Source organism: Equus caballus, chromosome 26 (genome assembly GCF_041296265.1).
Source record: "Equus caballus isolate H_3958 breed thoroughbred chromosome 26, TB-T2T, whole genome shotgun sequence".
Classification (NCBI taxonomy): domain Eukaryota; kingdom Metazoa; phylum Chordata; class Mammalia; order Perissodactyla; family Equidae; genus Equus; species Equus caballus.
Window position 1 is genome coordinate 35,206,435 of NC_091709.1, and position 15,210 is coordinate 35,221,644.

The window sequence follows — 15,210 nt, forward strand, 5'->3', positions numbered from 1 at the left end:
TCAGCAAAAGTAAAAAAAAAGAAGGAGAAATGAAGACATTCCCAGATAAACAAAAGTGTCCTAGCCTTGGATGATAAAATACATATTGACTCCATTCAATTAGTAGGCTGCATATGTGTATGTGGACAGGGGTGGTTTGTAAGGTGCTAGACACTTCTATTTCTTGACATGGGTGGTAGTTACACATTCATTTTGTGACAGTTCATGGAGCAATACATTTGTGTTTTGTGTACTCTTCTTTATGTATGTTTTACATTAGAGATTTAAAGAAAGAAAAAACCAGATGCTTTTTGTCTGTTCACAAACAAAATTACCACTTTATATTTCTTTAACCGCCCAAATGGAAATAATCGTAGAGTCCAAACCCAGAAACTTGGTGAAATAAAACTATTACTCTCTTCCGGACCTTTGTTCCGGCTGTCTCTTCTGCACGGACTATTCTAATTGTCCATTTCACCCAATCCATCCCTACTCTTGCTCTAATATTCACTGTCAGGCTTTACCACACTATAAAGATCTAGCCCTGTGTCTGTCTCCCGTATTACATGTGAACACTTTAAGGGGAGGAATTTTGTCAAAATCTTCTTGGTATTCTGAATAGCACTGTGCACAGCACAGTGGAAGCATGGAATAAAGGTTTGAGGAATTCACGCATTACTGGAATAAATGCAGAAAGCCTTCTTAACATCCTGAAAAGTTCTGGTACAGGGGCCAGCCCGGTAGTGCAGTGGTTAAGTTCGCACATTCTGCTTCGGCGGCCTGGGGTTCACTGGTTCGGATCCTGGGTGTGGACCTACGCACTGCTCGGCAAGCCATGCTGTGGCAGGTGTCCCACATATAAAGTAGAGGAAGATGGGCACGGATGTGAGCTCAGGGCCAGTCTTCCTCAGCAAAAAGAGGATTGGCGGCAGATGTTAGCTCAGGGCTAATCTTCCTCAAAAAAAATAAATAAAAATAAAAAATAAAAAGTTCTGGTAGAGCATATCATTACCAACCAAACTCAAAGGACTACCTATAAAAGTCAGTGTTAATCCTGAAGTGATGAGCAGGTTAGCATTTTTTAACACAACTAACAGTCAAACTTCAAGAACACTGCGTAAAAAGTTCTGACAAGATGAGGAAGAGAAACAGTTCACGTTTAGTGAGTCATTGCTGAGGTCTCATTATTTCACTTTCTGAGTAATATCAGAAGAGAACATATTATGATAAAAAATTTTGACAGCTCGAATCATGTCTAAATTAAGATCTTCATGATCCTTTTTCTGAAGCTCTACACAAATGGTATTAAAGCAACACAGAAAAATCCTTCGACCCATGGCAGACAGAGGAAGATCTCAACCTCAACTCACACCCTTTCTTGGGCTTCACATTGGAACCCTCTGGATGAGTTCTCTCATTTCTGAATTCACTATAGATGGTTATTTTGTCATTCACCATTTTTGTTTCAATAATGAGCAAAAGATAAAACCCACCAGTAAAAGGAAAACAGGGTGTGGCTCATAGGCAGGAGGGGAAAGTGTCTGGTTTAGAGGTCTGAAATGCCCTACAAAGGAAGTGCCCAACAAACCTGAAAGAGGAAGGCATCGCCCAGGGAATTGCTGAGACAGAAGACAAAGTCCTTCTTGGGGTGCTCAGGCACAGCCTGCACAATGCTGTTCTCCACCCAGACGGCATGCTTGGGGATGCTGTTGTGGTCTATTCCAGACCTGCCATCACTCTCGTAGAAAAAGAGCGTACACCCTAGGGAAAAAAGAACAGGGGTCTGCATGAGTATGGCGCGCTTGTGCCACAAAAAGTTGCAGTGGAAATTATGGTTTGTGCCTTGTCACCAGGAAAGGGCTGTAAATTACAGTGTGTGCAAACCTAGGGAGTAAAGAGAAGAAGGCCACACTTGCACCGAGACCTTGGATGGGCTTAGAGAAAGGTAAAGATTCTTATATCACAGCTTCTCAACCAGACGGGACTCTTTCACGCCTGCCCTTCTTTCAGACTCTTTACTTCTGTTTTAGAGTGTTTAGAGGTGTCCTCACAGGCCGGGGGCGGTTTGCAGCTCCTTTGGCTAGCAGTGACTGGAAATAGAGTTCCACAGGCCAGAACAGCAACTAGCACTGTGTGAGGACTGTCCCAGGGGAGCCCCTCCCCAATATGTCTCACGCGATATGCTACCAGGAAATGCAATTCACTGGGTTTCTTGACTATGCCCTTGGAGAGAACAATTGAAATATTGGCTTTAGGCGTTTAAGGATAAGAAAAGAAATGATAGATTTTTAGTCTCAGCTCTTTTCCATAAAACGTTTTTCTAGAAATAGAACGTGTCCTTGTTCCCACTGAAAGAGGAAATGCATGGCACACGGATGAAGCCCTGTGGGAAGGCACCGGCCTGGTCCACACTTAATTGTACCATGAAACTCATGAGACAGTAGCAATAGAAACCTTTCATAGATTTGTGGCCAGGCGGCTTCAACACCCTCCATCGTCGCCTAAACGTGAGGCTCACGTCAATACTAATTACAACCTGAACACTTACTCTCAACTAATCAAAACCAATTCCAGAGGAAGCCTGGGCCCAACTTGATAACTCTTTCTTAACTTCATCGTAAGCCAACTCAGTCCGTTTTCAACATCTTATCACAAGCAAGGGCCACATTTCATGTGGACAGCAAAGCCCTCGAACGTACAATCTATTCACAGCTACTGTATGAATTTCCATAAAGCAAATTTGCTTATATGTGGTTAATAACGTAGAACGATGAGGATCAATGGAAAAGTCACATTAGCTCAAAGGCAATTTTTCCTAGCCGATAATATTTCACATTTGCATGTGACAGCTGCTGAATGTAGTGTCTCCAAACAGAGCTGAACACAGCATACTGGTACACAGTGCCCACCCACTTCACAATTTTTCCCTTGGCGTAGTCTAACCAAAAGCTTTGCTTTAAAGTCCTAGTGCACGGTGCTCCTGAGCTTTAGGACATTCTAACTGCTGTCACTGTCTCTGTAAGTTAGGAGTTTCAATTCTTCCTTCTATCCATTCAAATTATATTGACTTTTTTTTTAAAGATGAATTCCTATGTTTTCTGTGGAATTTATTGTTAGAAATTAAGATGTTAAGTATATAAGTATTTTTGGTAGGGTTATTTTTTTTTCAGTTTGGGGTTAAAAACTTGCATGTATACAATTTAATTCCATACCTATTGAGTAGTCTGCCCCAGCTCTATTTTTCCCATAATCCCTGTCATTTGGAAGATCTCGAGTTTTTTCAGGAACACATACATCACACTGCAGAATCATCTGTACCTCTGATTCCATGTCTTAAGCTAACATAGAGTCAGAGATAAATAGAAGAAGAAGAAAAAAAAGGAAACAATAGGCTGTTTTCCTCCAAATCAGAGGTTCTCGATTTGGGGTAATTTTGCCCCCCAGGGTACATTTGGCAAAGCCTGGAGATACTTTCGGTTGTCACAACTTGGGGGCAGGAGAACGGGGGGAAGTGCTACTGGCATCTCGTGGGTAGTGGACAGGAATGCTGCTCAACATCCTGCACTGTCCATGATAGCCCCCACAACAAAGAATCACCTGGAAAACGTCAATAGTGTCCCTGTTGAGAAACCCTGCTCTAAATAATCTTTAGGGCTAATGCTACACTAATGATGAGCAGATCCTTGACAGAAAAAGAGCAGGACAACTTTCTCATAGTTGAGAATAGAGAATGATGCCTGTGGATAACGAGTAGGGGACAGTCACAAATCCTGGTATGTGCACACATTGAACATGTTATGGTCTTCCCAAATTGCTGCTTTTATCATTTTTCCACCTCGGTTTACAATCACCCACAACAGCAGGTGGTTAAAGTCGGTTTTTACTCAATTATCTACTTGTTCCAATTTTAAGATTAACATGAAAAAGCAGATCTTGGAACCACACGCTCCCGGATAATGGTCTGTTTACCTTCATCTTCAGTTGAACGTAATCTGTATGCTCTTCTGCTGTCGGTGAAGACACTCCAGAGACTAATTCAAAATGAAATCTTTCTTTTTAATTAATTATTCCGTCGAAAGTGAAAAAGTCTTTGGAGAAACCTCTGCCCTGCAGTTCCCAGGTGCTCTGCTTTTTAATTCTCAATATCCAAGGGTTGCTAAGAAAAAGTCAGCAGCCACTCTTGCCTTTGAGTGGCAAGGACAAGCCCTGAGTATGTCAATATATAATTGGAGCCTGTCAGGATTCTGAAGAGAAGGACTCAGTGGCTCTGTGTTCTGGGCTCAGATCCTGACAGACTGTGTCACTCAGATCTGGGTCACCAAGAATGTGAAGGCTCCCTCCTCCAATGGGCTCATGAGCTGTGCTCCTCAATGCCTATATCCTCACTTCTTGTATCATTTACTCTCCAGGGAATGACAGAAACAAAAAAAAAAACCTTCTTCCATGTCCCAAGTAATTATTTTCATTCTATGCCACCAACATTGCTGTTCTCAAATTTAGTGTAAGAATCACCTGGAAAGCATGCTGAAACCACAAATTCAGGGCTTGTCATGGGCTGAATTATATCCCCTCAAATTCCTATGTTGAAGTCCTAACCCAGCACCTCAGAATGTGGCTGTATTTGGAGGTAGGGTCTTTAAAGAGGTAATTAAGGTAAAAGGAGGTCATATGGCTGGGCCCTAACCCAATGTGACCGTTGTCCTTATACAAAGGGGGAATTTGGGCATAGACGGGGTTCAAGAGGGGAGACCGTGTGAAGATCCCGGAAGAAGACAGCTGTCTACAAGACCAGGAGAGAGGCCTCAGGAGAAACCGAATCTGCTGACACCTTGATCTCAGACTTCCAGGCTCCAGGAGTGTGAGAAAATCACTTTCTTTTGTTTAATCCACCCTAGTCTGTGGTACTTCATTAGAGCAGCCCCAGCAAACTAATAAAAGGCCCCACCTCCAAACGCTGAGATTCAGCAGGTACGGTACAACTCGGAAAGTACCTCAGGTCACTGTGATGCTGGTGGTCTTCTGACCATGTTGTTAAAAACTCAGCACTAGTTAATAAAATGAATCATAAGACAGGCTGATAAAGGGAGCAGAGGCTGCAGTGTCCAGTGGTGTGTACATTTGGGGGAGAAGCAGGAGGTAGAAGAAGGGGTTTTCTCCTTTCATCTCATCTCAGCGCCCCTCCCCCAGCAGAGCAGCTGGCATGATCCAGGCCCCCTCAGACATGACCCTACTGTCCAACCTCCAAATTAAACCAAGGCCGTTCACATATGAGAAAGAATAGTAGTCATTCTCTAAAATGCTCCCATTGGATGAAGACCTGTGTTTCACAAGCAGAACCACTACATCAAATAATAGTCTTTTCCCAATTCATGCTGGAAACAAAAACCAAAGTGTGTGTGTGTGTGTATGTGTGTAAACCAAAGTGCGTGTAAATTGATAGGATATTCTCAAATGAAACGTTCTGATTTTACATCTGTGTTCAAAATTTACTATATACTTTATATACATATACTATAATATGCTATTTGATGTAACATAAAAAATAAAATTTAAAGTTTAATATCAATATTTCACACACTTTTCCACAGAAAATACTATGATTGTCAGAATTGCACATTTTGTTCAAACTTCAAAACCACTAAGGCAGACTTTCAGAATGAGAAAAGGATGCGAGAAAAAACTAGATTCTTGGAGCCAGTCCAGTGGCATAGTGGTTAAGTTCATGTGCTCCACTTCAGCAGCCTGGGGTTCACAGATTCAGATCCTGGGCACAGACCTACATACCACTCGTCAAGCCATGCTGTGGCAGTGTCCCACATATAAAATAGAAGAAGACTGGCACAGATGTTAGCTCGTGACAATCTTCCCCAAGCAAAAAGAGAAAGATTGGCAACAGATGTTAACTCAGGGCCAATCTTCCTCACCAAAAAAAAAGAAAGAAAGAAAGAAAAAAAAAGAAAAAACTATACTCTTCCTAAGATATTCTTGGAAGCAAGCAATGAGATAGAGTAATGAGGTGGCATAACCCAGCAAGTCTAAAATCTGGACATGAAGAGAAAGACAGCGTCCCAACCTAAAAAAACAGCAACATGAGACACAGGCCACATGGCAGTAGGTGAAGCTGTCCTGCACTGGATGACAAGAGAAGAGAGTCCTCTTGGGGACAGATGGTGCTCCCCAATCAGGATCCTCCCTTCTTCCCCAGTCTTACAACACCCAGTACTCAGCTGGACCCAGGAGTAAAGCAGCTATTCTGTGTTCCTTGCAGCCAGGGATGGCTCATGTCTGGCCAACGGGATGGAAGCAGAAGTGATGCAGGCAACTTCCCGGTAGTCCCCTCAGTGCAGAGGGGTACACCCTCCACTTCCGCATTTTCCCGCTGGCATGTGGACCTGGTGGTGAGCTATCTTGACCATACAGACTAAGATAATGCTCTAGGAATAGTTGAGCAACCAGACAGAAGGAGCCCAGGCCCCTCAGTGACTCCATAAGAAAGTCACCACATCAACCTTAGATGGTCTACCTTCGGTAGGTAGAAGGGAAATAAAGTTCTCTCTTGCTTAAGGCACTGTCATTGTGGGCCTCTGTGACACGCAGCAAAATGTATATTCTAATCTCCATGCTCCCTTCCTGTTTCACCAGGCATTGAAGAACAGCTGGTACCACGAGTAAAGGGGCCCACCCAAACCCCACTTGTCCCTCAGGGGTTGACATGCGCATGACGGCGCAGAGCTCTAGGCTGTTCCCTGCCTCTAGAATTGGATGTTTCCACATCAACCAGTCAGTGAAATCCAGGATCAAACGGTCTAGTGTGTGCACCACACCCGGATAGCCCAGACTCCTTCCTCCTGTGTCCATCCTTCACGCTGGTTCACTGTCTCACCTCTCCTGCCATGTACTAACCCTGCTTCAGATCTAGCTTCCGACAAAAAATCAAAGTGGGCTTGAGAAGCGTTTTTCTCTTTGAGATACAGAGCTCACAAATGTGCTACAATTTCTACACTACCAAGACATGTGCAGACAGGTGCAAGAACATATGTACATAATTCAAAAATGTGCCTAAAATGACGATGAATAGCAACATATAAAAGTATGATGCTTATTAATGAAAAGAAAATCCAGTGATATATACACATGTGTGTATATATCTACACAACCTCAAATATACAAAGTGTGACTATAAAATAGCGACTGACTTTTTCACAAACATATGATGGCTTAGACATTCCATTAAGCTTTAAGGTGAACCCTATGAAATTAGTGATACTCCTTTTTTACCCAAAAGCAGGGACAATTTTATAGGATTCAAACTAGTGATTTTCTCTCTAAAACAGTCACTTCGGGAGGCATGCTTTTTTTGAATGATTCCAAAAAAAGTTTTTGGAGCTCACTCTTGGAAATTGTTATCAGAACCAGCTGTATATGTGAGAAACCTAGACAGGAGAAGATCTTCCAGCTTAACTGTGAAAAAAGTAAAGAAAATAAAACAACTTCGGTGGGGAGAGGGGAGTGGGGAGTCGCTAATCAAGGGACATACAGCTTCAGTTAAGGAAGATGATTAAGTTCTAGAGATCGGGGGTACACACTGTCCTTAGAGTCAACAACACTGAAATACACACTTAAAAATGTGTTAAGAAGGTAGATCTCATGTTAAGTATTTTTGTCATAATAAAATAAATTTTTTTAAATGAGTATAAAATAAAAACTCAATCTGATTAAAAATCATCACTTGCCCAGGAACACTACAGAGCACAGGGTGCACAGAGACGGAGGAAGGGCGTGCTCTCTCTTACCTTTCAAGGACACCCAGTAGTGCTTCCACTTCCTCCGGGTAGCCGACTCCACCTTCTTGTTCTTCTTGTGCACCAGGAAGTTCTTGACGGCCAGGGCACCGGCCTTGCGCACCGTGCCTTGCGCAGCCGTGAGCAGGATGTCCGACTGGCCGGGGGAGCTCAGGGTGCCGCTGCTCTGCTCGTCGCTGTGCGCTGAGCCGGCCTCCTCCAGGCTCTCGCTGTTGGTGGTGCTCATTTCCAGCTCCCGCCGAAAATTCTCGTACACCCCCTGGCGGGCGGCATCCCCAGTCGAGCTGCTGCCACTGTCGCTGCCCACAAAGGCGCGGCCAGCGGGGGGCGAGTAGCTGGAGTTGGTGGCATTGGATCGCCTGGACAGGAGGTCAGTGTCAGTGGTGGCCCCTTCGATCCCACTGTCCACAAACTCACTGCCCTCGCCTGCGTTAACATCCTTGGGAGCCGAAAAGAGAGAAAAGAAGACATACATCATGCAGAGAAGTAACCCAGAGCTCCCGTCGGTCCAGCCGGGGGCTATGTAGCTGCAGGACACCCGCAGAGCATCACTGCTCCCAACCTCCTGGCCCAATTATTCCTCAACCCCAGGACCCACACAAACCCAGGCGGCTCAGGAAAACCATTAAGCCGCCCCAGTGTGATTTCCAACAATTCAGAATGTTCAAGAAATATCAAAGAAAAAAAGAACACTTCAGAGCTTATCATTTATCTGACTTGGGTAATTAGCTAATTGGCAAATCAGCTATTGAGATCCCCCCACCACCGCACTGGGAGAGCTCAGTGCTCTCACCCTCATCCGGCTGCCTGGAACTCGGGGAAATTCTGCAGGCTGATGAGTTAGTTGTTCCGGAGGTAGGAGGTTAAAATGGATAATAAGGTCTTTACAGCTGATACCTTTATTTTTTTCTTTTTTAAATAAAGGGCCTGGTTAGGAGACTGTTTTACTATGTAGCAACTGAAAAGATAACTTTCGCACCGCCTTGCCCACTCACCCAGCAAGCACCCACATCCCAGGAGCACCCAAGAGTTCTCATGCTCTAATCAGCTTCGTTTCTCTCTCGAAAACAAGCAGCCTCTCACTCCGCATGGAGCTAAATAAGTCTGTGGGGCCCACAACTCCAACGCAGGCTCTCCAATTACCTCGCCCTTTCAAAGCCAGGATGCTAGGAGCCCGAAGCAAGCTACTCACTGCCCCTGGGCCAAGTGACAGCTTGGGGCAACTGCCAAGATGCTGGGGGTATCAATTCTCAGTTTTAAAACATTTGGAACTTCCAAAGCACGGCCCCTGCTCTCAAGCTGAATGTTTCCAGAATACAGACAGGTCTGGTCTTAAATCCAAATCTTAATTGCTCTGAAGTGCTACAGGCATTTCCATAAACAATAATTAAATAATGGGAGCAATCAAAGGGAGGATAATGACAGCAGTATTGGACAGGACGGCTCAACAGTCTTACGGATAAGAAATCAGACTGATATTTCTCAAAGGAAGAGAATGGGAACTTGAGTCTGGCATGGAAGAGATGGCAAAGAAATATATGGTTTGGGGGTTTAACCATTTTTTGAGCCTTCAGTCTAATAACTAATTATGTTCCAAAAATGTAAAAACTAACAGAGTATTCTAAATTGCCAAAAAAATTAATGCTTTGGGCTCAAATCTTTGCTGAGGTAATGGGGCAGAATGAACGAAGCCACAAACTAATGTCTTGCACAAGGCCAGGACAGGTGCTGTGTCCACATCTCTAAACATCTCAATCAATTCTAACTTAAGGACCTCAAAGTTCATGGGCATCAGGAACGGATACTAAGTGAGCAACAAAAAGATGGGTAGAGCCAAACACAAAAACAAGCAAGAGGAGACACAGAAAGACAAATACTGCATGATTCACCCATGTGTGGAATCTAAAAATGTCGAACGCATAGAACTAGAGTGTAGAATGGTGGTGGCCAGAGGCTGGGGGCTGGGGAAATGGGTTGGTGTTGATTGAGGGGGTACAAACTTTCATGATATGATTAATAAGTTCTGCGAATCTGATGTACAGCATGGTGTCTATAGTTAATCATACTGTATTGTGTACTTGAAATATGCTACGAGAGTAAATCTTAAGTGTTCTCACCACACACACACAAGAAAGGTAATTATGCAAGGTGATGGATGTGTTAATTAACTTGATTGTGGTGATCATTTCACAATGTATACATGTATTAAATCACCACACTGTACACCTTGAAAAAAAAACCCAAGGAGAACAGTCTGCAAAGAGTGGAAAAAGAGTAACAATACCATGGAGAAACCTGGCAAATACTACCTCAGCCAGGTGCTCAACTGGGAGTGGGAGGTATGAAAACCTTCTAGACTATCTAAAATGTTCTAAAAAAAGAAATAACAAAAACAAGGAGGAGGGAAGGGGAGGAGACAGTAGCAGGAAGTAGTTAAGAAAGCTTCTAAGGACCAACTACATTTCCAAAGGAGTTTAAACCCCTGGGATTTAGAGGGACTTAAGGGGGACAAAGAAACCACAGATGCAGCTCAGATGCCGACCCCTGTGACTGCTGCTCCCATCACTTTGTCATCTGCTGTCCTGCCTATTACCTGCCTGCCATTGACAGTCAGGAAGAACGCAGATCCAGTGAGTAAGAATCCTCTATACAAACAGGAAAACACTGTTATCAACCCACATCTCTCCCTGGCAAGGACATTTAGTATATGCTTCCCTTTTTATATAAGACAATAAGTAAATTTGACCATCATTGATTATTCAAGACATCCATCAGTAGTGGCAGATGAGTTTGTGAATTTCTCATTTTCATTTTCATGTTTCCTGTCCTTCTCTGGAAGAACTGAAGGAATCAGCTATAAGCTGTCCTCTAAACGGCAAAGAGGTGAGATGCTCCTCTGTAAGACAGAGAAAGATAAGCTGCACAGGTAACCTCCCTAGTCCGTAGGAGAAAGACTTCAGAACAAAGGAGAGATCTGACTTGAAGCATCTTGTAAGTCCCAGAGCTCCAGGAAGCCCGCAAAGCCATCCTTTTGTTGAATAGATGAGGATGCTGGAGCTCAGAAAGTCACAGGCCTGGCTAGTGGCAGACTGGAGGTTGGAACCCATGCTTCCAACTACCTTTTCCACTATCACATGGCAGCCCCATCACTCAGCTGCAGGCAGCCCCTGACCCGATTCTGTCTAAATAGTCGACTCCATGCCTTCCCCTTGGTTTGCCAACATTGCGCCTTCTAGGTTTTCCCAGCAAAAGCTGAGTGACTGTTCATCTCTTTGCCTTGACTTGCCCGGAAAAGAGCTCAAACCTCAAAGTGGTAGGAAGGGGGAGGAGGAGATAAAAGAAAATAAGAGAAACAGAAGCAGAGACCTGATAAACAAACTCTCAAGAGCATGTCTCTTAATAGTCTACTACATTCCCACAAGCCATTTAACCCCCTACAAAATGCCCTGAGGTCTCCACTGAAACTAAGAGTTAAGGCCTCCAGAGACACTCACCTCTTTGTCAGACCTGAACATCTGCTCATACCAACTGATGCTGTAACCTTGCCATGGCCCAGGCTGTGTATGTTCAACCCTGGGATAGCCACTAAGCTGAGCAAAGAAGTGATTACTCCAGGTAAGAGGCCTGCTGGGCGCAGCTGAGCCTGCATACTTTTGGAGCACACAACCCAGTGTAACTGCTGGGGAATGCTCTCAACCTGTGATCCAGGCTGACTCCACCTTGTCTCCACAAGTGGTTAAGCAGGCTCAGTGGTACCCATCCCCCCACTGTATGTGACCCAGCCTGTTGGGAAACATGCCGGCTGCCCAGACCCAGCCCTTACTTGGTCAAGAAGCTTGGGATGTCCCAAATACCCAGAAGCCCATGCTCTAGCATCATGGGAAATGATGACTACCCAGTCAGAGGCACTACTCAACACCCAAATGGTCAATGAGGGCTCCACCTCCCATTCACCAGCCATCTCCAACTTTAGTGTGGGAAAGAATCATCTCTAGTAGAGCTGTACTACCCAGATGCCTAAACACCATACAAGAAGTACCAGTTTATAGGTCTCAGAATCTCTAGTACAGACCAAAGCCAGATACTCTGATGTAGGGGCTGTAGGTTCACACTTTAAAAGACACCAGCCACCGCCCTGAGGCTGCATCCCAAATGCCCATCATTCACAGATGTCAGGATGCATATCACTCTCATGTGGTTTCCAACAGCTCAGAAGAAAGGCGGCTCCACCATGATGGCAACATTCCTAGTGGTCATCTTACTCCTACAACTTCAGTCTCAAGGACACTTTATACCTGAGAAACCCCATTCTCCCCAAACTCAGAAGCCCCCGAGAACCTCCCCACTCTTCCAGCACCAAGGAAGATAGAAGACTGACCCAGGGAAGAGCCCCATGGGAGTCTCGGCAGTCTCTATAGCAAATACAAGGTATCTTCCTTCTTATCTAGTTCGATGTCTTAGTACCTGATTGGTCCTAGAATATTTAATCAAATATTGACTTTTAATCCAAAGTCAGAGGAGTTCAACGGAAATAGTAAGAGCCTAGCTAGACAGAGAAATAACACCCAACATGGTGCACGATCCATTCAGAGATTTCCTGAAAACAGCTCAGAATAAACTCTCCATGTTAGAAACACTCCATTGAAGAGGCTTCCGATTATAAACAACGTTCGTGGGGTATGGAGACTCTTCAATTCTGCTCTCCCAGGACAAATTCTCCCAAGCCAGATGTTTTTAGAGCACTAACCAGTTTCCATTCCATTGGCAGTTCCCCAAAATGAATGTAAGCACTTCCCTATTGGATGCACAAGTGGCCAGCTGTAGCCCAAAACATTCAACAGCTGCTAGGCAAGAGTTTTCTTAGTCATTTTAGCTGGGCAACAAATGCTTAAATGAGCCAGGGTACCAAGACGGAGGAGGCAAGGGGCAAATTCAAAGCCTGTTTTCACTGCCTTGAAATCTAGAGGGCCACGCAGCATGAATGTGGGTTAATGACACATTATGGCAAGACTCAAGTTTTTTCCATGAGGACTTACAAATACTCTAGGAAACAGGTTTTCTGTGTTAATGATGGGTGAACACAATTTCTGAAAAGGTAATTAGCCACAAAGGTCAAGGGCCTTGGGACAATTCAAGGACCAGTAGGCTCAACTGGCCACTTGAAGTCATAAACTGAATGCAATTGGAAACTCTTTTCTTGGTTACGTTAATTTCCCTGAAGAATCCAACTTAGCTTTAATACACCTGTATTGGGAAGCTAAATACAGTGGAGGAGAGTTCATTGAATTTCAGTGGGGTGAGGAAATTTTGACCTGCAGAAGGCTTGAATTAGAACAATTTCCGCCTTATTAAATTCTAAAATAGTCTTCCTCTGCTTTATCATCTTCTTATCCCCAAAAATGTAAGTACTCTCCTCCCACACAGATGCACACACAGGCACACTGTCTTTGGTTCCCAGTGTTCTCTCCTTGGCGTACTCAGTGTACTCTTGACATACTTTCCCTTGGTAATCTCAGTATAGCAAATATCAATTCTAGGCGAGTTACTTTGAACCAATCTGTGCCTTGGTTTCCTCATCTGTATAATGGGGATAGCGATAGTATCTACTTTGCAAGACACTTTGTAAGATGCTGCGAGATTGAGTTAACAAGTTTCTAGAACTGTGCCCAGTGCATAGGACCTACTCAAGAGCGTCAACTATAATTACTGTCATTTGCATCTTCAGCCTTACTTACATCTCAGCCCAAGGAGAGAAGGCACTGTCTGACCTCACTTACTAGCTTCCTGCACTAACATGGAAGAAAGATCATTGCTCAGGAACTTGGGAAAAACAAGGTCTCATGGGAAAAACAGATAGGCAGATCAAGGTTGGTACGAGCCTACAAAATCTCTCTTAATTATTTTCACATTCACAAAACAGCGCAAAGTTTGTAAATTCTACTCCTGGGCCTCCCACTATTAGCTCCTTTATACATGTCCCAGCTCTAAAAACCAATTCTAGACCAGTTCTAAAACCCAGCTCTATTTCCCTCTTCTTCCTTTCCTGAGGCAAAATCTCCACGCTCTTTTATGTTTCCAGCACCCATTCCCTTCTTCTCTAATGATTCCCAATGGGAAGTGACTCAAAATTTCTCTCAATTACAACTACCGGAACCGAAGTTCTTACTGTTGCTAAAAAGAGACTCAGAAGTAAGTTGGCAAATGCTTGAAAGTTGCTTCAGGTAACTCCAGATGGGAGAGTGCTTTGTGTCTAAGTTAATGAACCATCTTCTCTCCTTTCATCTGTTTTTCTCTGTAGGCGCCTCAGACCTCACAGTCACCCCACTCCCCCTCACTACCTCAGGGTATATGACCCAGTCCCTTTTCCTTTCCCAGCACCACATCCCTGGTTCAGCAACAAGCTCTCTCCTCTAACCATCTTCCTTCCATCAATCCATCTTGTACACCACTGCTGAGCGTCCCAGAAGCAATGTGAAGGGCTTCTCAGACTGTCATTCAAGGTCCTCCACAAATGTCCAGCCTTAGCCTTTGGGCTTTGGCTGTACCTACCAACAAGGAAACTGAAGAACTCATTCCAATGAATGCTCCCAATGGCCTTGCTTCCAGGAATACTTATTCTTCAAGGTTCAGCTCACGCCCCTCCTCTCCACAGTTGGAAGCCGTCTCTCTCTCCCCTCCAATCACCATGCTAAGTTGTCTGCAGCATCTCCTTTCCTCTGCCCCAACTCCGCTCCACCCCCCTTGGCCTCTTTAGTCCTCCTGAACCACACAGGGCATGCTCCCACCTTAAAAATCAACAGCCAACTCTCCCCTCTCCTTCAAGTCCCTACCCAAGCCTGCCGTCTCAAGGGGACTGACCTGCTCACCTGATCTGAAATTGTCACCCCCATTACCTGGTCTTCCTCACCTTGCTCTATCTTTTTCCCCTAGCATGCCATGTATTTATTATGCTAATTGTTTCCTGCAGACATCCCCCATTTCACCCCAACTAGTTCCATGAGCTCAGGGATCTATTCTCATTGACTGATTCCAAGTGCCAAGAAAAGCACCTGGCATGGGGCAGGCACTTCGAAAGAAAAAGATCGTTGAATGAATTAACTGCTGTTCATTTTCCACTATAATCTCAAAACAAGGACAACAGTTTCTCACGGAATACATTTTAGTTTGACTTACAGTTTAGTCATTTCCAGGTTCAGCTCACACTCAACTATAATTGAGGTGACAAATTAGTCCTAACTGTCAAGCTTAACTCTGCAATCTTCAAGACATCCAGTTTTATCATGTCTTTCATGATACAAACCAGAGTTCACTTAAAATTTTTCTCTTTAATTTTTTTAAAAGAAGAGAAAGTAGAAAAGACATCTTGGGCTGTTTCATGGCCCAAACTAGATAGTCTTGTCAACAACTGGACCAAAGGAAAATGGGCCCA

General features: G+C 44.2%; 1 protein-coding gene across 14 annotated transcripts in view; it reads right to left on the bottom strand.

Annotated features, from left to right (window-relative positions):
* Positions 1-15,210, bottom strand: part of TIAM1 (TIAM Rac1 associated GEF 1) — a 351,800-nt gene that overhangs the window by 105,105 nt on the left and 231,485 nt on the right. For all 14 annotated transcript variants that reach the window (XM_070252087.1, XM_023630000.2, XM_070252085.1 and 11 more), the window contains 2 exons: positions 7,773-8,220; positions 1,568-1,740 (listed from right to left, as the gene is read on the bottom strand). In XM_070252087.1, the coding sequence (XP_070108188.1) occupies positions 1,568-1,740; positions 7,773-8,220 (621 nt within the window). The remainder of the gene's footprint in view (positions 1-1,567; positions 1,741-7,772; positions 8,221-15,210) is intronic.